Source organism: Malus sylvestris, chromosome 9 (genome assembly GCF_916048215.2).
Source record: "Malus sylvestris chromosome 9, drMalSylv7.2, whole genome shotgun sequence".
NCBI classification, from domain to species: domain Eukaryota; kingdom Viridiplantae; phylum Streptophyta; class Magnoliopsida; order Rosales; family Rosaceae; genus Malus; species Malus sylvestris.
Genome location: NC_062268.1, coordinates 11,212,724 through 11,235,318, shown reverse-complemented (window position 1 = coordinate 11,235,318; position 22,595 = coordinate 11,212,724). Strand labels below are relative to the sequence as shown.

General features: G+C 37.2%; 2 protein-coding genes across 4 annotated transcripts; one reads left to right on the top strand and one right to left on the bottom strand.

Annotated features, from left to right (window-relative positions):
- The first annotated feature begins 11,707 nt into the window (after nucleotides 1-11,707).
- LOC126582117 (polyamine oxidase 2-like) lies at nucleotides 11,708-15,257 on the top strand. Of its 3 annotated transcripts, none has more exons than XM_050246127.1 (10): nucleotides 11,708-12,214; nucleotides 12,348-12,466; nucleotides 12,554-12,642; nucleotides 12,753-12,866; nucleotides 13,257-13,344; nucleotides 13,497-13,582; nucleotides 13,684-13,790; nucleotides 13,949-14,042; nucleotides 14,134-14,563; nucleotides 14,665-15,257. In XM_050246127.1, the coding sequence occupies exons 1-10, from the start codon at nucleotides 12,175-12,177 to the stop codon at nucleotides 14,968-14,970; spliced, it is 1,473 nt and encodes a 490-aa protein (XP_050102084.1). In that variant the 5' UTR covers nucleotides 11,708-12,174; the 3' UTR covers nucleotides 14,971-15,257. The 3 variants fall into 3 exon arrangements, with proteins under 3 accessions (XP_050102084.1, XP_050102083.1, XP_050102082.1); XM_050246126.1 differs by having other exon boundaries at nucleotides 13,257-13,348; nucleotides 13,501-13,582; nucleotides 13,684-13,786; nucleotides 13,945-14,042; XM_050246125.1 differs by having other exon boundaries at nucleotides 11,709-12,214; nucleotides 13,684-13,786; nucleotides 13,945-14,042.
- A 1,088-nt stretch (nucleotides 15,258-16,345) lies between these two features.
- LOC126582116 (protein NPG1-like) lies at nucleotides 16,346-21,025 on the bottom strand. Its single transcript, XM_050246124.1, has 6 exons — nucleotides 20,731-21,025; nucleotides 19,605-19,841; nucleotides 19,194-19,446; nucleotides 17,881-19,091; nucleotides 17,237-17,384; nucleotides 16,346-16,974 (listed from the first exon to the last, which is right to left on the bottom strand). Exons 2-6 carry the CDS (start codon nucleotides 19,755-19,757, stop codon nucleotides 16,655-16,657), a joined length of 2,085 nt encoding a protein of 694 aa, XP_050102081.1. The 5' UTR covers nucleotides 19,758-19,841; nucleotides 20,731-21,025; the 3' UTR covers nucleotides 16,346-16,654.
- Between the last annotated feature and the right edge of the window lie 1,570 nt (nucleotides 21,026-22,595).

Genomic DNA, 22,595 nt, shown 5'->3' with positions numbered 1-22,595 from the left:
TAGCCTGATGCTCCAATGGAGTTGGGTGGACCGCGACAAACCGGTCGTGTTACTTTTTGTGATTGTGTAATTTTATAGCGTTAACCTAGTTGATGCAATGTTTAGCATCAACAGTTATCGTGCCCTTTAGATTGTTCTTCCTTTAAAAAGAATCCTATTAACTTTACAAGATAAAGTTTTCTTAGAGGCTTTTTCAACCCTTAACGAATAGGATGCTTACAAAAGAGGTTGCCTTATTATCTGACCCCTTCTCATATCATCTTGCAAGTAGGGCATAGTATACGTACACCGTGCATGAAGGTAACGTGCATGTGGGTCATGACCTTTCAGTTCCACGTTTTTCATATCATCTTGTGAGAACGAAAACTACATTTAAGGGTGTGTGAAGGGCAATGACCTTATCATTTAGGGGTGGACTGTCCATTGCGTTAGGTTAGATGATAAAAACAAGAACGACGAGAGGATATGAAAAACGTGTGGTTAATATGGAACATTAGATTGGTATCCAAAAATAGGTTGGAAACCAAAGCGCATAAATCCAAGTCATGACTACCACTACGAATCGAAATTGCACAGCCATATAACTCAACACATCTAGTCAGTAGTCACGATGAATTTGTAGACAAATGGGCATATAAGAGAAATTCAACAATCCCACTAATAGTGAATAAGAATCAGATAATAACAATAAAGAGTCCTGACTGGACAAAGTTGAACAAAAGCTAACACATGGGCAAGTGGTAGCGAAGTCCACCAAATCAAGAGTAGAAAAGTTAGAGAAAATGATAAATTTAAAAAGAAGATTTTGGGGGAAGGATTAAAATGAAAGATTACTCAAAGATAAGCAATGGAATACTTAAATATGAGCATAACTTAACTAAGTCACCACATAGGGACTTGTTTTTCATTTCTTTATATTTCTCTATGTTCCTTGGTGTTTGAAAATTGAAGCTCCTTAAGTATGGTTACTCAATATAATCCTGATTTTAAGCAAAACATAGGGTTAGAGGACCTAACTTTGCTAAACTTTAATTAGCTTAGAAAAGGCAGCCTCATATTTCTTGGCTTCAATAGGACTTCTTACTAGCGTTGATTTTATCTATCATATCATAGTTATTGAAAATGAATCAAATCAGATGATTCTATTTCTCAATCTTTCTTACTTGCTCCTACGGAATCAAGATCGAAAAAATTAAGGATCATTCACGATTACCAATGAAAGATTCATCAAAAGTTAAAGATTAGTAATATTTTTTAAAAATCGAATGAATTCAACCTTATCATCTATATTCAGGAACACCAAATAATTTTTCATGAAGAAAAACAACAGAGGAAAAGACTGAGTCACGGGCTCAAAAGCCTGAATAAACTCCATTTGGGGAGAGAAAGAAAAACAAAACAAACGTCAGGAAATGAAAGGGTGCACGTGTCCCCAAGTCACTGACTTATGTCCCCAAGCCTCTGGCTTGACAAATCCTCAAGTGGAGTGGAAAGTAAGACATTTACGTGAAGTTTACACCCCCATAGGAAGACAATTTTGCGACAACAATTAAACACGAATTATTTATGTATTTTCAACACGTGGTTGGTCAAGTGCCCCCATGCATAATCCTCATGAATGTGAACGTCCCTTTCCCCTTGACATTTCAACCTCTGCACAGAAATGGCGTTTGAGCCTTTGAGGGCTTTAAAAAAAGGTGGTCGGTGCTGACCGGCCTGAGTAATGAAAGAGCAATATTGAATGGATTAATCTAATTTAATCATTGTTTATTAGTTATGTAAAAGTTTGTGGCTGATAATCCTTGTGCAAAGCATTGGTCGGTAGGATCACCAAGAAATCATATGAGCTGAAACATTTGGTACGTAATTAGGTAAGGAAAACCATTTGGCATTTGCTCCAATTCTGCAAAATTAGGTTGCTAGTAATTAAAACTACATTGAAAAGATCTAACCCTTTGTATGTTACTCCTTTGGGCTTTTGATTTTTTTGTTTTGTTTTTTGTTTTGGTTTTTTAATCCTCAAAAGGAAGGGGTGTATGTTTCAAATTCAAAAGTATTATTTTATTATTGGATTATGAATTGTCGATCTCTTCTAATTTTTCTTATTAACCAAAGGATTTTTTGTATTAATGAAAATCTAACTAAAAGGAGTCACTTAGTACTACGGTTTAATGATATTATTCTTCATTTGTAAGTGAGAGGTCTTAGATTCAATTATCGCCAAAGACGAATTTGAACAATATAATTGGTAGTCCAGGCATAGCCTGCCCATCACCTTCTTAGTATAAATAATATAGTTTGTTTAAAAAAAAAAAAAATCTAACCAGAAGTTATGGGATTATGAGCAATGTACATATGCTAAACAGTTAAGATAACTTATTGATATTGTGAAAATTTTAGTAATTGACATAGATAGCCCTGATAAAAAAAACTATACGAAATGTCCCTAATATATAAAATAAGCAAAGGGAAGTGTTATTGACATTCTAAAAATCTTATTGTGCACTTCTCATAAGTGTATTTTTCTTTCTTAATATAGAAAGTTTGGAATGTAGAATGAGATTTTTAGAGTATTAATAGCAATTCCCTAAACGAAAAATATATTAGAAAAATGACTACATGATAAGAATTTTAGAAAAGTAGTTAACATGGCTCTTCCCTTAATAAATAGTTTAGATATGGACAGATGATACGCGGGTCATATGTCTAGTTTCAATAAAAGAAATTTAGCTAGTACTGTTAGAAATGCTCCACGTATTTTAGCTAGTACTGTTTGAGCTAGCCTCATGTATAACTCCTCTTGTCGATTGCCCTCCGGCCATCTCTTAAATCTCCACCTGTTCGGTAAATTCTATTAAATCTTGATGAAAAATGCTAAAGATATCATATTTTGAGTTCATATATTATAGACAACATGTGACGATTGATTTAGGATTTAGGCTTTAGAATTACTTCCATCAACCTACGTCACACTGCATAAGCATTTGTCATGCCTAATCACCCTCCATTAGCAACTTGGTTTCTCTTCGATTATTGCTATCTTGCTTTCTTTATTTTCTTTGACTATATATAGTTATATAAATTTAGTGTTTTCCACCCTATAAATATATTTAATTGTTGGGATTGATAATTGGCTGCAAGTCCTCAATCACTAGTTGTAGTTTTACGTGGAAAGAGACTCCTTGTACGTAGAACATGAGAAATGCTAAGAAGACTCTCAAAGTGATATTTTCTGATACGTCACAACTTAACGTTAATTTTCATCATAACATTATAAAATATTATATCAAAGACATGAGGTAAAATAGAGTTCATGAAAAATCATTTTTGAAAAAGTCTCCTCAATATTTATCTGTAGAATATTGATGTAATCCGGTAGAAAGAGTCATCTCCGTTTCATCAGTAAAAGTTAAATGAATATCATATATTTTTTACCACTTAAAAACGATGATGAACTTGCCGGGTGGTAGGATAGTTGGATTTGGGGCTCCTTTTGTTTCTGAAAAGCCACTCATGTGATGCCGACTGCTGAGGCAGAGAAAAATTACTAAAAAGGGCGGCCAACACCTATCGGTTTCAGTTACGTTTCATTTTCTCTATGGTTAGACTTAGGGAGTGGTCCAACTTGGTGGTTTTCATAATAATAATATAAGCGGGGCCTATAATTATAGAGTTGTCACTCATGATACATAAGACGGTTTGGCGATCAAATACTTTTTATTTTTTTTAGGATAAAAGATTGTTTACTACTTTCATTTTTCGTGGTTTTCAACATTTAGTATATCAAGTTTTTTTCGTCTTAGATTCATACCTAAAATGTAAATTTTGGGACAGTCTCATACATCTGTTAGTCAAACTGTTAAATCTCCTGTTAATTGTGACGTGGTGCCCATGTGAACAATGACTGGGCGCTACGTGTCATCCACGTTTTTTTTCTTTCTTCTTCATCCGACTGCAACTTTTTTTTTCTTCCTTCTTCTTCTTCCTTCCCCTTCTTCCCCTTCTTCCTTCTTCCTTCTTCCTTCTTCCTTCTCCTTCTCCTTCTCCTTCTTCTTCTTCTTCTTCTTCTTCTTCTTCTTCTTCTTCCTCCTTCCTTCTTCTTCTTCTTCTTCTTCTTCCTCCGAATCTGCCCAGATTCTTTCTATTTTTTTTTTCATTTTTCTTCTCCTTCCTTCTTCTTCCTTTTTCTTCCTTTTTCTTCCTCCGACTACAACTTTTTTTTTTCTTCCTCCTTCTTCTCCTTCTGCCTTCCTCTTTCTTCCTTCTTCTTCCTTCCTCCTTCTTCCTTCCCCTTCTTCTCCTTCTTCCTTCCCATTCTTCCTTCTTCTTCTTCTTCCTCCGAATCTGGGGAAGATGAAGGATTTTTTTTTTTTTTTTTGAGGAAGAAGAAGAAGGAAGAAGAAGGAAGAAGGAGAAGGAGGAAGAAAAAAGAAAAAAAAAGTTGCAGTCGGAGGAAGAAGGAGGAAGAAGAAGAAAGAAGAAAAAAGAAAAAAAAAACTGAATCTGGGCAGATTCGGAAGAAGAAGAAGAAGAAGAAGAAGAAGAAGAAGAAGAAGAAGAAGAAGAAGAAGCAAAAAAAACTTCCCCAGATTCAGAGCAGGAAGAAGAAGAAGGAGAAGGAGAAGGAAGAAAAAGGAAGAAGGAGAAGAAGGGGAAGGAAGAGGGAGGAAGGAAGAAGGAGAAGAAGGGGAAGAAGGAGGAAGAAGAAAAAAAAAAGTTGCAGTCGGAGGAAGAAGAAGAGGAAGAATGAGGAAGAATGAGGAAGAAGAAGAAAGAAGAAAAAAGAAAAAAGAAAAAAAAAACTGAATTTGGGCAGATTCGGAGGAAGAAGAAAAAGAAGAAGAAGAAAAAAAAAAACTTCCCCAGATTCGGTGGAAGAAGGAGAAGGAGAAGGAGAAGGAAGAAGAAAGAAGAAGGGGAAGGAGGGGAAGGAAGAAGGAGGAAGGAAGAAGAAGGAGGAAGAAAAAAAGAAGAAGTTGCAGTCGAAGGAAGAAGAAGAAGAAGGAAGAAGAAAGAAGAAAAAAAAACGTGGATGACACGTGACACCCAGTCATTGTCCACATGGGCGCCATGTCACAATTAACGGCATATTTAACAGTTTGACTAATGGATGTATGAGACTGTCCCAAAATTTACATTTTAGGTATGAATCTGAGATGAAAAAAACTTGATGTACTAAATGTTGAAAACCACGAAACATAAGAGTAGTAAACAGTCTTTTACCCTTTTTTTTAAATAAAGATTTGACTCCTCAAGGGTTAGGAGGAACTTTAAGATACATCGTGATCAATTTATAGAATTTTGTATTTATAATTGACGTCATTCATATCATAAATTATTGGGTAAACTGTCATATGACCTCTTGAACTATTACTCCAATTGAAATTAACACATGGACTATTTTTTTGGTAATTAAACCTTTGAATTATTTGAAATCAGTCAATTGACCCCTTATTAGTATATTTCATCCACTATTTCGTCAAATTCAAAGGAAAATTAGTATTTCCTTCATTAATTCTTACTTGTCAACTATAACCACCAATAAAATTATAACATGTGAAAACAAAATAATGTGTTGGTTTTTATTTTCATTTTTAATATTTTCTCATTATGCTATATGTTTTTGGATTATTTTGTGTCCATGTGTCAAAATTTTATTGGTGGTTATAGCTGACAAGTAACAATTAATCATGAAAGGACTAATTTTCCCTTGAATTTGACGGAATTGATTTCGCATTCTAATGACAAGGGATTAATTGACTGATTTTACATAGTTTAGGGGGTTAATTTATGAAAAAAAAATAGTTTAGGAGCTCAATTTCAACTGGGATTATAGTTTAGGGGTCAAACGAAAATTTACCCTAAATTAATATATAAATATCATATTTTTTAAAATCAATTAAACTAAGATTTTTGTCATCGAACTGTATGGAAACTGATAGACGGATTCAATAAAAGCATTACGAATGGTCTATCTATTTGTTACAATTATTGACGAAATGATCTTAGTTTTAATGCATATTCTTTTTATAGTGATTTATAATATGAACGATCTCGATCATAAAATGAAATTCTGTAAAGAGGCCACAAAGTATTTTGAGGAGGAACTCCTCCTCAACTTTAAGAAGCCAAGTTTTTTTTCTTTCTTCTTCTTAATGCATGGTTTGGTGATCAAATACGTATCCTCTCTACATGTCTTTGTTATTGACTAACAAACCCTAATAATTAATTAATTGGTATTACTTCCAACCTTTAGTTCATTTCATCATTCAAGGTATATGATCCGATTTGATAACAACTTTTACCTCATATCATTCTTGCTCTTTAGAACATACAAACCTTTAATTCATTTCATCATTTTAGAACATACAAACTTTTATAACGCTTAAAAAACTATACAACACTAATGTAATATATATCTGCATGATCAAGGTGATATAAAAACGTATTTTCTCTAGTATTTTTCGTTTTCAAGTTACGACCCACGTGAATTTAAATACCCAATTAAAAATAGTAATTAGATATGACTTTTCATTTCAACATCGGCATTTATTTAATCTTTTAATTTTACATTATTCATTTAACTCTAGTTTATTGTTATTGGAAGACCAGTTAAGTGAAAATAGTGGCGATGGAAGTCCTATGTGTGACACTATAATTAAAAATGACTAGCTAGATTATCCTAGAAGTTAGAAAATAATTAATAAGAATTTGAGACGTCATTATCGTAAGATCTAAAGATTCCACTCACATCAATATTAATATTTATGAATTAGTTGGTTCCACCAGTTTGCATGTTTGACGGTTGAAATAAAACATCAGATGAGGCCACTGGCGGAGGCACCATGAGACTGGGATGGCCGAGGCCTATCCTGACTTTTGTGTATTTGGAAATTATGCATCTTTCATTTGCTTGAAGCCTTGCTTTTCAAATTCCAAACATAACCCCATCGGTCCATTTCACAATTGAATTTAATATTTTATCTATCTCCCTAATACAAATTAATAGCATTTAAAATCAAAGCAACAATTCACCTTTCTTTGAAGAGTAATAGTTCAGTTTTAGTCATAAAAATTAAGAAACAGTCCTCTTTTACAATGCAGTCAGACTCCAAAACTATTCCCCTTTCTTTTTGAAATCTCATACATTTTATCATCCAAATCCGAAATGTCGTCAATAAATAAGTCTCAAATTTCTTTAATTCTCTATTGTTTCCTCTCTATTCTACACTTACAAGAGAGTTAAGATCGTTCGTAAAATTTTTGTGAATGAAATATTATCGATGCATATATATTTTGGAATTTTAATTACCTTTGATGCATCGTTTTTTAAGAACCTTTGTAAGAGGCCCATCCTCACAAAAAATCTTGGCTCCGCCACTGGATGAGGCTTGAGATGACCACATTTATTTTTATATAAATATCACCAAATAGGAAGTGGAGTGTAATGTCAATACCACGAGTGTATTTGTCTACAAATATGTTATATTGTAGAAATTTTACATGCAACATATTTTTACATTTCGTGCCTATTGTATCTATTCGGGAATTCCCACAAGTTTACACTTCTTGGTCTGTGGAAGATTTGTCCTTGTGTGTACAAGTTTCGAAGATACTTCTTCAAATAAGCCAAACTACCTCTCAAAGTTCAAGTTGTTTTGATGATGCGAGTGTGACAAAATGATAAAGATTCAATTGAGAAGGAAAATCATCTGATTAGCCCTTTAGGGTGCGTTTGTTGCACCGGACTATCTCAGACTGGACTAGTTTCAGGGACTAAGTTAAACTAACTTAGACTAGACTAAGTTGGATTGATTTAGTGATGCATTTGATGTAGTGTCAGACTAAAAAACATGATAACTAATAATTATAATATTATATTATATAATACACATCTAATAATATTTTATTATTCATTCAATAATATTTTATTACTAAATCAAGTTTTTTCCTTTTTATTTCCAAAGTACACGCACCACCTTTCTCTCTAGAGAGTTCTTCCCTTTTCTTCCTCTTTAATTTTGTCCCCATCACTTCCTTTCTCCATCTTTTTTCCTGCAACACAACATCCTTCAAATCATTCTTCTTGCAAATCGTCCCCATGCTACTCTCCTCTCCCTCTCTATCTCTCCATATCTCTTTGTCCCAAAGCTACTCTCTCCCCTTCTCTATCCATTATTTCCGAAATTTTTTGGGGAAAAGGAAAAAAAATTGGAAATTTTCTGGGAATTTTCGAGAATAAGGAAGAATTTTGCTATTGGGATTGTTGTTTATCATCACTTTGCATATATGTTTTTGAATTTTGGTGTTGAGATTTAGGCTGTGGGTGGGGCTGGGTTTCAGATCTGGACATGGGTTGGCAAACAAAGTCGCCCAGAAGCATTTTTGCAGATTTGCAGTTCATAAGCCTTGCTGCATGCGATCGTTCTACGCAAGTTTGGAGACGGGATTAGCAATCCCATGGTTTTTGGGGGCTTTGCTAAGGCTGGCTAGGCCCTGTTTTAGTCGGGGCGAGTGAGAGCTAATCTCATTAACTCTAAGCCCCATGGGGAACAAACATGGGACTGGACTAAGCCTTAGTCCAGTCCAGTCCAGGGAACTTTAGTGAAGGAAAACAAACACCCCCTTATAATACTACCCATGTTTTCTTATTATTCAATATTAACCCAACTCCTATCATTCTCTTAAAAGATGCGTGCAAACAATTAATTTGACACGTAAATATAACTTTATTTACAGCTCAATGTGTTTTGACAAAGCCCACAAAAGTGGTACATTAATACAAATCTAGGTCCTCGCCGGATCCTCTTTGTGAGGATCCTAGAAATTCGTGAATCATATCCGTTCATTGTACATCGTGCGATCAGAAATCATTTTAAATATTTTTATTTAAAATTGAATACAAATAATACCTGACAAAAACTGACCGCATGATGTACGATGAACTGACACGATTTACGAATTTCAAGATTCTCACCAAAAGGATCTGGAGAGGATCCTGTTGGCATTAATACATCTCTTAAATATGGATTTACTGTTTACCCAAGTTGGTTGTAGCAGTGTGTTTTATGATTTATCATCTACCCTTAAGTTTGAATCTCATTTTTTATATTTTTGATAAATTACATAAATTATATCCATCGTAGCACAATTCACTGGACCGAGTTCTACGTGAAATATGTTTGTTAACTTTTTTCTTATGAAGGAATACTAATGAAAATGACTTCAAAAATTTGAATCTTAACCAAAAGCATCTTAATAACTTTGTTTAATAGTTATGACAAAACTCAAATTAAACAGCTCAATAAAACTGGCCCAATAAGACTCATTTTTCTCTCCCTCCCTCTCTCATTTTCCACCCATCGCCACCCTCTCTCTTTATTTCTCTCTCTCATTTCTCCTTCCATCCACCTCTCTATCTTCTCTCTCCCCTCTCTCCTCCCAGCCACCTCTCATCAACTTTCCATCAATTTCATTAGAACTTCCGTTAAAATGAGTAACGTGCTACACACGTGAGGTTGAATCAAAAGACAAATATGGAAAAGCAAATGAGAAAATTTGTAGTAATGGTCCCTCAACTTTAACCCAATTGGAGAAATGATCCCTCAACTTTAACATAATTGGAGTAATGGTACCTAAACTTTAACTCAGTTGTAGTATCGGTCATTTCAACACGGCTCATTTTGATGGAATTCTGATGGAGTAGACAAAAATGACCATATTTGCACGTTTTTGATAAGTTAAGAGACCAATTATCATGAATTTTTAGTTGAAGAATTATTGCTCCAATTGAATTAAAGTTGAATGACTATTTCTACAATTTTCTCACAAAATAAATAAAAAAGGAAAGGGATAGAAGGAAGGAGTGACATTAAAGAGAAGAGAGATATGATATTGATGTGTGAAAAAGAAGAGAGATGATGTTTGTAACGAGTGAAAGAAAAGAGAGAGATGATGGTGATGGGTGAAGAGAGGGAGAGGAAAAGATAAAGGAGAGAGAGAGAGAGAGAAAAGTAGAGATGCGCGAGATTTGCCTGTTAACCTATTTTATGTTTTTTACTTAGGCTTATTATATTAACACCCCACAAATTATTGAATAAACCCACACATACTTAATACACCTCACATTTTTTTTTCACTTAAAAATTATCTTAATACACCCCACATACTTTCCCATAATACCCCCACACCCCGCATTCTCAATATACACCTTATATTTTGTACATACACCCCACGTTTTCTATACACCTCACATTTCTCAAATCTTATAACACTCATTTTTAATTTTCAGGGACTGAATCTAACCATTTGAACGTTTAGTTTGTAGAAATATTTCGAATCATTTGGACGTTTAGTTTGTCGAATGTTTTGAAATCGTCTTAGTATAGTTTGCATTGACAGATGTTTACCATCGTTAAGTAGGATAACATCAGTAATGGCTTCATTGCTGGATTTTTAAGAACATGATCATCTTTAATTACCATACTTTTTGTACAACGAGCTCTCTATGGGAAGAATTTTGTAGCCGATGTAGTTTAAATCAAGCTTTCTTGCAGGTTCCCCAAATTATGCCTCAGCTGCCCAACTAGTTCCAAGAGGAATCACTTGGATCAACATAGAGCCAGGTCTCATGAACAGAAAATGTGTCATTGTAGCACCTTGAACCCCTATCACGACATCACTCAAATTAAGAACCCAATAAATCTTTGCCAACTCAGTGCTCGAATTAGGTCTAAGAACTTCAACTTCAAACCCAATTTTCTCAGACATTTCCACCAACAAGTCCTCATTGGTTTTGCTCTTTGATCTGTTTCTGGATACGATCACCAATTTAGGCCTTTCCATTCGTCAAAAACAATTTTTCTCAATCAACATGTTTGTAGTTTTATTGGTTAGAGTTTTGTTCAACAATAGAGGGTGAGAGTGTTATGACAGTTGAAAAGATAAATAATACGCTAAAAGTGATTTGGAGTGTATTTAGAATTTTGTAAAATCTAATAAGGTCAAAATTGTCATTGTATAGTGGGATAAATAAGTCATTTAATATTAAATTTTAGGGGTGTGCTATCTACACACCCCATTTTACTTCTCACACACCCCTTGATAATTTATATCCGTTGATCTTCTTCAATTCATCTGATCCGACAGCCGAAAATTAAAAAGGTGTGTGAGAAGTAAAATGGGGTGTGTGGATATCACACCCCTAAATTTTGATGTGGGGTACATTCAACATTTTGTGGGGTGCTAATATAAAAAGCCTTTTACTTATCATATTAAATTTTTAGTCATTTTCATTAAATAAAATTATTAGATTTTTTTTATTTTTTATTTTTTTGTAAGAAAAAACTTGGATAAACTTAAAAAAAGAACAAAAAATAAAAATAAAAAATAAATTAAATCCACAATTTCTTTCTTAAAGTGAATAATATTATTTGTTAAAAAAAAACAGGTTGAATACCGTACACGGTACGACAATTGACGCTTCACTTTCTTTTCAGTTGTTGCCACATTTAACCCTACTCGGGAAAATCCATTTTTGCGCGAAAATTTGAAATCAGTCCCTATAATTTCCAAAATATCATCTCCACGCGGCACAATCCTGAAGCGAGTACACATCCAGATACCCCAGCGAGTAGAGAATACTTTTATCTCCTTAACCTGTTGGGGCTGGCCTAGCTGTCTATATATACCCACGGCAACCAGGGCGGTGGAAATCAAATCTCTCTCTCTCTCCAGAATTCACGTGTCGTTTTCACCAATTTCTCACAAAACCCACTAAATTCCAGTTTGCACCCAAATCCGCGGCCAAAAATCCCGACTTTCACCCCCCCTCCCCCCGATCTCTCCATTGTTCGATTGCGCTCGATATCTCGCCGGAAATCGGAATCCGATCGGCGATCGCAGCTGTTTGAGAAATCGTTTGGTAACAAGAAAGTCGCATGAGCTGGTTGGGAGAGCTCGGTTTTTCAAAGAGGACATTGAATTCCAATTCCAATTCCAATCACTTCATTACGTGTCTCTTGCTCTTCATTCCCCATTACTCCCCTCAATTGCCTCTTACCATTCTTAAATTCGAGAAGAAAGCCCTCGATCCTTTATTATTATTATTATCTAATTTTAATTTTAATCCCAATTTTAATTTTAATTCCAATACCAATTTCGATTTGAATCACCATGGCGTCTGGAAGCAAGAGTAATCACCAATTGCGAAGAGGTCCGTTCACATTTACCTTTTTAATTTCCATGTGGGGTTTAAAAGTTCGTTTCTTTTAATGGTTTTACTGCTTTGGTAATCCTGGATTATTTGTAAAATTAATTTGTTTGGTATTTTTCTTTTGCAAATTCAGCTCTTTGCTCAAATGGTGAGAAGAGGCAGCGATCGGCGCCGTCTCCGTCTGTAATAGTTATAGGCGGCGGCATGGCGGGTGTTTCAGCCGCACGTGCTCTCCACGATGCTTCAATTCAGGTACCCAGATGGAAATCCCAGCTCAGTGTTTTGCACATTGAAATTTGCAGTTATGGGTTTTGTTGAATTTTGAATTTTGATGGTCAGGTTGTGCTGTTGGAGTCTCGAGATAGACTTGGCGGTCGAGTTTGCACCGATTACTCATTCGGTTTCCCCATTGATTTGGGTGCATCATGGTAAGCCAAGAATGTGGATTGCCTGCTTGTAATAGGGATTCGATTCGCCTGAATTTTGAATTCGGATGACTTGAATTTAGAAGCCTAAATTTTGTTGTTTGATGCTTCAGGTTGCACGGAGTATGCAAAGAGAATCCATTGGCACCATTGATTGGGAGACTGGGGTTACCCTTATACCGTACGAGTGGAGATAACTCTGTGTTATATGACCATGACTTGGAAAGGTACTAATATCTTCCTCAAACTGATACTCCCTTTATGTAGGTGTTGTATTGAAATGAGTGGCTGTATTGAAATGATGTGAATTTTAAATGTTGTTCAATTTTGGGTTGTCGGTGAGCATTGCTTTAGTTTTACAGTGCTTGGTTCTTTGTTTTTGGGTCTAAATTGTTTTGTCGCTTTATACTCCTACATTCTAGTATATTACCAAGGTATGCCGTCGACAATTTACAGTATTACCAGCAGTCTACAATGTAATATATATACGGTTGATACGTTCAAGTGTGTTTAAATATTTGTGATGGTAATACATTGCTTTCTCTTTTCTTTGAAGTTGATTTCTTTCTCCCCAGCGCATGTCTGACATCATGGAGATATTCTTGTGTTCTTTGCAGCTATGCACTCTTTGATATGGATGGGAATCAAGTTCCTCAAGATTTGGTCACGAAAGTTGGCGAAGTATTTGAGAACATTTTGAAAGAGGCAAGTCATCTGATGTGTATATTTTATTTTTCTAAAGCTGTAGACTTGGGTTTTTGAAATACTCTTATTGTTTCTTTGATTTTATCTTAAACCTTAAATAGTGTCTTGCCATTTTGGCCATTCTTTGATATGCTTTTGTTTCCTTAATGCAGACAGACGCGGTAAGACAGGAATTTAGTGAGGACATGCCCATTGCCCGTGCTTTCTCAATTGTTTTTGAAAGGAAACCAGAATTAAGGTACATAATTTAAAATCATATTTAATTACGTTGTTTCAGTTGTTTACGTCTTGTTGGTCTAGAAATAGTTTAGGGAAAGTGTTATGCTTTATGTTGGACAGGTTGGAAGGAGTTGCGCATAAGGTACTGCAGTGGTATTTGTGCAGAATGGAAGGTTGGTTTGCTGCAGATGCTGATACAATTTCACTTAAATGCTGGGATCAGGCAAGTTTCTCATCCATCAGATTACTAATAAACGCATTGCCTTTCTGAGTCTTAATTCAACTGTAAATTATTATGTCAGTGTACGTTAATCCGAATTTTTGCATTAACGAGTTTATAACCTAGGTGATTTAATTAAAGTTTTTTATTCTCTAATATAGGAAGAACTGCTCCCTGGTGGTCATGGTCTGATGGTCAGGGGTTACCTCCCTGTTATTAACACCCTTGCCAAGGGTCTCGATGTACGCTTGAGCCACAGGTATGCATATTTTTTTATTCATGTTGTTTTATATATGTTCGGCAATCTGCATGCAGCTAAACTAACAAGCATTGTACATTCCTATTCTCAGGGTCAAAAAAATAACAAGGCGATATAATGGGGTGAAGGTAACAGTAGAGGATGGGAGAACGTTTGTTGCAGATGCTGCTGTTGTTGCTGTTCCTCTCGGTGTGCTTAAAGCAAAGAGCATAACGTTTGAGCCAAAGCTACCCGATTGGAAGGAAGCAGCCATTGAAGACCTCGGAGTGGGAATTGAGAATAAAATCGTATTGCACTTTGAAAATGTGTTTTGGCCAAACGTGGAGTTCTTAGGAGTGGTTGCTGACACATCTTATTGCTGCAGCTACTTTCTAAATCTTCACAAGGCAACCGGTCACTCTGTGCTTGTTTATATGCCTGCAGGGCAGCTGGCTAAAGACATAGAGAAAATGTCTGATGAAGAGGCTGCTAATTTTGCTTTTACGCAACTCAAGAAGATCCTTCCAGATGCTTCTACTCCGGTAATTCTTGTTTTCAAAACTCCATATCAGACACTGAAATGCGATTTAGTCTCTTTCAATCTTTGAACCCTAACTTAATTGATCCCTTTCCAACTTTGCAGATTCAGCATCTTGTTTCTCGCTGGGGTAGCGATGTTAACACGCTCGGGTCTTATAGCTACGACATGGTAGGCAAACCGCATGATCTGTACGAGAAGCTAAGGGTCCCGGTGGATACCCTATTTTTTGCCGGGGAGGCAACAAGTGTGGACTTCCCAGGCTCAGTGCACGGTGCATTCGCTACTGGAGCAATGGCAGCCGAAGACTGCAGGATGAGAGTTCTTGAGCGTTATGGGGAGTTGGATTTGTTCGAGCCAGTCATGGGCGAGGAGGCCATGTCTATACCGCTTCTTATCTCCCGCCTGTAACTTCCCGGCCGCCATCCTCCGGCTGCATGAACCCAAGTCTTGAAGATACGTTCACGTCAGACTGGCTCACATAAACTCGCCATTTCGATTGGGGTGGCTGGGAAAGGGTGTGGAAAATTACTGTTTTCCCTGTGGATCAAGCAGTGGTGTTTTGTGTTTGCAGGTCTCATGTGAGTGGCATATCAGTATTTGCACAATCATTGGACGATCACTGAATTATTATATTATTATTATTATTATAAAATACAGCCTAAGAATAAAATAGGTAACGGAATATTATAAATAAATTGTGATATTTAGGTGGCCTCCGTTTAATTGTGATATCCGTTACCCAAATTACAAAGTAGAATTTGAATACTACAACTTATCAGCCGCTCAGCGTTCGTTGATTTTCTCATTTGGCTGCTGCAGCTTTTCCTTCCAAATCAATACAAAAAATATATTAAAGTAATATTAATTAATATTATTATTAATGGTCAAACGCAATGGGTATATCTGATTTTAAAACTAATTAATAGTATTATTTTGACCGTTTAAATTTATATTTAAACCGTTAGATTTTTGGGAACTTTAACGAAAAGCACCCGGTACTGTTTACTTTAACGAAAAACCACATTTTTACACTAAAAAGTCAATCATGGTACTATTCACTTTACCCTTTATTTTGTCCTTATCATTAAAACTCAAAGTTTTCAAGCTCTTTTCATAGTTTTCCTTAGATTTTTTTTTTATTACCGTTAGAATTGATTTTGAGCCGTTGGATTTACAAAAAGATGTAGTTGGGCTCGCCACAAGAATCATACAACCCAGGAGGCATGACAGCTTTGGATGACAATGGCTCTACCGATCTCAATCATAGAAACTGGGCTTGTTGTGAGCCCACCCACAGCGAATCTCTCGCGGTCAAGTTGCTTTTGACCCGCGGGACCACCACTTCCCCCTTCACGTGTTGCTGCAGCTTGCTGGGCCCTCTTCCCACTTGCATTTCTTATCCATCTGGGGTGGACGCAAAGCCTCAAATACCCACTTCCAAACCCAAATTATTGTTTATATCACCCTCGAAATACATTCCTTGGAGAAAAATTGTATGTATACGATAAATAAATAGTGGAGATGGAGTTGAGGATGGAGAACATAGGACTGTTGGCGTGGTGCCTGGTGGCACTACCGGGAGGTGTTATTAATCCACGTGCTACAATATACGTTGACAATATTGTTGATACTATATGAACTTAGAATATAATATTTGATAAAATAAAATAAAAAATATGCGTTCTGTAAAATGAATTTGTAACGCTACATAACGGTGTGCCGGTTGCGTAACACCTGCCCTCCAAAACTGAGAGCATGAGAAGATACAATTGATACAACTCAATAAAATGAATGTGTGAATTTCATTTAGATAAATACTTTGCTCAGTTAAACCACATACATTTACACAGCTGAGCAAAAGTATTGCTAAAAACCAGCCCTCCAAAAATGAAAACAAAACAAAGAATAAAAGAAAAGAAAAAATCTCCTATACTTTCACTTCTCCAATGCACAAAAATCAAACGAGCTTCTGCTTCCCTTGCTTTCGTTTCTTCTCGTAATACGCTCAAAAAAATGTTTCCCTTCAACAGATGAATGAGATGAAAGTTAAGCAGATTCCGAGTTCCCCGAGTGGCTCTTTCAGAGGGAGACATCAGAGAACAGAGCTGAAGCTTTCAATAGGATCAGATTCTTCAAGCATGGAAGCTGCCTGGAAGCAGTCTATGGCATCCCCTATTCGTCCATCATCTCTGTGAATCATTCCCAAGTAATACCAAGCCTTTCGATTGCTAGGATCGATCCTTAATGCATCCGAGAGCAAGCTCCTTGCCACAGGCAATGCTGTTGATCCCATCTTTGACAGAAGAGCGGCAATCAAAATCTTGCACGGAACATAACAGGGTTCTAGCAGAAGACAATCGATATAAGTGGCTAGAGCTTCCTGAATTTGTCCCCGTCCTTCAAAGATGACACCTACACATGATGTAACTTAACAGTCAACATAATGCAAATCAAATGATCACATTACATTTCTATGAAGGTATACGGCTTCTGTGCCACGTTAGGTCCCCTAGTGTTGGAAGTGTTTGAAAGTTCTGTCACACTATTTAGTTCCTTCATGATTAAAACTCACCCTTGAAAGACACTTTGGAGATTTTCATGCATCACTTTCTAGGAAATAGAATAGAAATGCCTTAGAAATCCATTAATTATAGCACACGAGTTTAGTTCTTACCTTCCGCATGCAGCGTTTCTGCAGAGTGTTGCTTCAGCTCTCTGGCTTTACTCAAACAAATTTCAGCATCCTTCCAATATGAAAGGCTAGAGTATAAGTCTGATAATCCATGCCAAACCTCAAATTCATTGACTTTATCATCCTCAACCTATATAAAAAGGCGAACAAAAACATAGGAAGGAACAACTTGTTGAGAAATGAATTTGAAAACGAAAGAGGAACAAGTAAATGTTAATCGAATGGCAACAATTACTCGTTTCCCAGTTACTAGACAGTGCCACACATCTTGGTATATTTTAAAGTTTGTCCATCTTTTAAAGTGCAGAACTAGCCCCCCCTTGTAAATCAAACTCATAACGACCTTTAAGCACCCCTACCCCCAACCCAACCGATATCTTCAGATAAAGCAACTTAATCCAGCGTTCACATACCAACCCCAATATCTGAAATAAAAAACTACGTGAATGAAACAATCAGATCAAATTTCTGAACTTCCTCCCAAATATTGCAGATTCACAATATAATACCATTTTCCCACCACTACAAATAATAGCTTAGGGAGGACTCTTATATTTAGGAGGAATCTGGATAGACTCTATTTTGATACGAAGTGAAGAACGTAAAGCAGTGGTCAGAATGTTAACCTGAAGACTAATTCTGAGAGGCCCAAAGGATTTCCTTTGAGCTTGAACCAAAGCAAGAAGGTTACGATAAGTTTCAATTGCATCCATGGGTAACGATTGGGAGATTTTTAGCTTTGCTTTAAGCCTGAGAAGTGGCCCTTGTTCCCATTTTGCGGTCTCATCTAAAGCAGCATCAGTGACCACATGAGCTTCTGAAAATCGCTGTTGAGCAGACAAAACAAGAGCAAGCAACCTCCAACCCTTTATTAGGCAGCCTCCTGTTTGATCAATGAACTTTTTTGCATAGCACAAAGCAGTATCTAGATTTCGGTGCTCAGCGTAGTGAACACCCAACTCGAAAGCCAAATCTGAATTGTTCGGCTCCAAATTAATGGCCTCATTTAGTGATTTCAGTGCTTCAGACTGAAGACGTGACCTCTCAAAGTCAGAGGAAGAAACTTTTGCTTGCTTCCCCAAACAAAGACCCAACAAGCGAAGTCCTACACCCTTTAAATGTTCATCCAACCCCTGAGCATTGCTAATAGCCCTTTGTGCATATCCCACTCCCTCAGCTGCAACATAGGAATCCTCACTGCAGATTTTGGCGGCCAATAACAATGCCATCAGTTCCTCTGGTCGTTCATGTTTGTGCAAAGACTTCCTTAATAGGTTCAAAGCCTCTTGGTTCTGTCCTGCTCCACAATAACAAAGGGCTAAAGAATTCCAACGATCAACACGGTGATATACTCCAGGCATGATTTCTTCAAGTTGCTTGGCTAAAACAAAAGTTTGGTTGCATAAAGATAAAGCAAACGTTAGATGTTCCATCAATGATGAATCCCATTTGGTTTTACCTAGGGACAATTTTCTCAAAAGGATCATCAAAAGCAGAATAGCCTCCTCCAGATTATTTTTAGGGACATATGAACCTTCAACCTGAGCACCTAAACTGGGTGGACCAGCCTCTACTCCACTGTACAGCAAAAACACAGCAAACCCTTTCTGAATTCTTGCACAACGGTCGTTGTCAAGGTTCCATTGACTAAGTAGGGCACGTCTATAAGCAGATATTGCTTCTTGAGGGTAGCCAGCTTGCTTCCAAAGCTCAGGAAGAAGCTCCACAGATTGGCTGACTGTCTCTTGTAATCTGCCATCTACTTGTGCATCAGGTATGCCCTGATGGAATATTTTTTCCACGGCATCAAGAACATTGTTGCATTCATTAGCAGCTTCTGCAAACACATAAAACAAGATTCCAATTTACTTGAATTCAAACTTAAAAAGGTAAAAGATAATGGAAAACCGTCACATAAATTACTGGAACAATAGCAAACCTTTTAATCTCCCAAGCTTTTGTAGAGACTTGGCTTTTAAGTATATGGCATCAAGAACGAGAGTAGCAGCATGCTGTGGGACTGTATGCTGTGAGTCAGAACGAGATCGGCCCTTCTTAGAAGGTGTTTTCTCAGCAAGATTAGGTTGCAATCGCTCTATGGCAGCTTGAAGATCAATGCCATCAAACACACGAAGTGCACCTTCTAGGTTACCTCTTTGATACTCCAGCTTTCCAAGAAGGGCTCTTGCTTCCTGTAGATTATCAGAAATGAGTGTTTTTTCATCTTGGATAAGTCATAATCAATCATCAAAGCACTACTCTGATTGGTGCTAATAGTCGTACAGAAAGAGATAAACTTATGGAAAAGATGGTTTCTTTTTGACACCTATCAATGATGGCATAAACTAACCTCGAAATTGAGTGATAGCCCTTCTCGTAATGAAGACTCTGCCTCCTGAATATTTCCTTCATCAAGCTTGGCCTGAACCTCTGTTGCTTTCATGGAATTCCCATTTGCAGAGAATTCAACCTCCATGCCTTCCTCATACTCTCCAGACTCCATAGATTGGTTCACAACTATCTGCTCCCTCACCCTTTGTTCACAAATTTCACCTTTGTCCCGGTCTCTGATCCATTCAACACTTAGCTGACAAACATACAAATGCCGCGGTTCTTATAAAGTCAAACAAGAAAATCAATTGAAGTATAAAACATAATTTGTGTAAAAACATCCAGCTTCCCTCACACATTCTGTGCATGTGTACTAATTCCATATGTACATCTACATTAACTTGCATAGCAAAAATGTCACAAGCTGTAAACTGTAAGCTTTCACTTAATTGAAACAAAACCTTACAATGCATTACAACCTTCACGCCACTCGACCAAGTTAGCATTGCATCCCAGGAAGCAAAAACACAAAAGATAGCAGGAAAATGTGGGGGAAATTGTTCTAGTTAAACTGAAAATTATACCAAAACTTTGAGGGGAGGGTATTGGAAGCCGAAGAAAAAACTGATCTTAGGTTTTCCCTATCTAACCTGGAACACATTTCATCTCAGCTAAGCCCAAATGCATATGACTAGAAGCTATTCCATTTCCCAAAATTCCTCAGCAGAGAAACAGATGGTTAAGCACTACATTACTAATATCTATATAATCTACAGTTTTACGTAACGAACAATGCCAAAGGAAAATTACCAATCTACAGATCCAATGCAATCCAATTAAGGTGAAAGAAAGAAGTAAAGTCAAATTATCATTTGGTTGCTAAGAAAATGTAATAATTTGAGACGAAAAGTTATCAAAAATCATAAATTTACAAGCTTTCATAATCCAGGGCCCAAAAAGCAACATTTTCTGTCAATATCCATTTAGTTGGCACCGCCATTTCGAAATACCAAAAGAACCCCATCTGAAAAACACAACCTTTCACAATTTCATCGCACTGCCATTCCATTTTATTTCGTTTCCTCTGTCAATTTTCTCACCAACCAAACACCTTTCAAAATCCCCAGTTCCTAATAATTGCTCACCTTCCCTGTCGTACCAGATTCAGATCACGGCTCGCCGAAAACGACGCAGCTGAATATCGAATTCCCGCGACGGAACGCGACCAGTGGGGGAGAATCAGCGGAAGCGGTGTGTTTGGTAAGTGAGAAAATTCAGGGCGTTTGTGAGGCGGAGAGGATGCGTGTGTGATCTGAGAGAATGTTAAAGTATTATGCATTTAATGGGGTTATCTGCGGCTGCGACATAAAAATAAACGTTCTTCTTCTTCTTCTTCTCCACCTTCCCCTTCTGTCTTTATTATTTTATTTCATTCTTGGGGGTAAATCTCAAGTTTAAAATTGGTTTTTATGGAAAACAATGAACAGTGTTAAAAATGGATGGTTCCCTATAATCTTTTATCAAATTTTAGGGTAAATTACATAGTAGCCCCTTAGGTTTGAGGTCTATTACAACCTCATACAACATCTTTAAAACATTTCACTTTCATACCTCACGTTCTATTTTATTTCAAAATAATACATCCGTTACATTTTTCATCCATTGATCCGTTAAGTGCTGACGTGGCTACCACATTTGTGCCACGTGGCAGCCAAATGTGTGCCACGTGGCAAAAAATAATAATTTTTTTTTTTTTTAAAACCTGAATCTTCTAAATTAAAAAAAAAAAAAAGAGGCAAAAGGCAACCAAAACAAAACCTAACCCATAACCCAACTTCCCCCGACCCACCTCCCTCTCCTCCACCATCTTCAACTCCCCCGCAACCCCCACCCCACCCCCACCTCCCCCGTAACCCCAAACTTCCCCCGACCCACCTCCCTCTCTTCCACCATCTTCAACTCCCCCGCAACGCCCACCCCACCCCCACCTCCCCCGTAACCCCCCACCTTCTCCCTCTCATCCCTCTTCACTTCCCCGACCTTCGTCCTCTCCCGTCACCACCAAAACCTCAAGTTCTCCCTCTCCGTCACTTTCCCCGACCGCAGACAGGAATTGAGGGCTTGGGTCCATGGTGGTTTGTGGCCATCACCGACCTTTGAGTACGACACCGGCTTGTTCCACTCCAACGTATGGGCATGGGGGATCGACGAAACGTAGTGCACGACGACGAGGCCAAAATTGGAGGCGAGCTTTGGATTTTGAGATATAGGTTTTATTTTGGTGCAGGGGTTTTTAAAATCCGCGTTGGGAAGCTTACAGATGTTGTGGAGTTACTGGAGAAAAAGCTGGGGAGAATAAGATGTGGGTTGGTATTTCACGAATTCATGGCGTCGCACATCCAAATGCGCCGTGGATTATGGCGTCGCAGGGTAGGCAGAGAATGAATCGGGAGGAGGAGATCTTGCAGGAGTCGCAGAGCTTGGAGGGAGGAGAGGGAAGAGACGAAGGTTGGGGAAGATGGGTTGCTAACGAGTTTGCGATGGCGTGGGGGGGGTTTGCGGGGAAGTCGGCCTTGGAGAGAGAATGGATGAAGGGTTGTTTGTGGGTTGCAGGGGTGGGGCGATGGGGTGTTAGGGTTTTGCTTTTTTTTTTTTTTGAAATTTTTTTAATTTAGAAGATTTAGGTTTTTAAAAAAAATTAAAAATTTTTTTTTTTGCCACGTGGCACACATTTGGCAGCCACGTGGCACAAATGTGGCAGCCACGTTAGCACTTAACGGATCAATGGATGAAAAATGTAACGGATGTATTATTTTGAAATAAAATAGAACGTGAGGTATGAAAGTGAAATGTTTTAAAGATGTTGTATGAGGTTGTAATAGACCTCAAACCTAAGGGGCTACTATGTAATTTACCCCAAATTTTAATACCACTTGTTATTACGATGTATCGGTATTTTTTTTATTTGATTTTCGTCAAATGTAAATTTGAATAAAATTATTATAGCTAA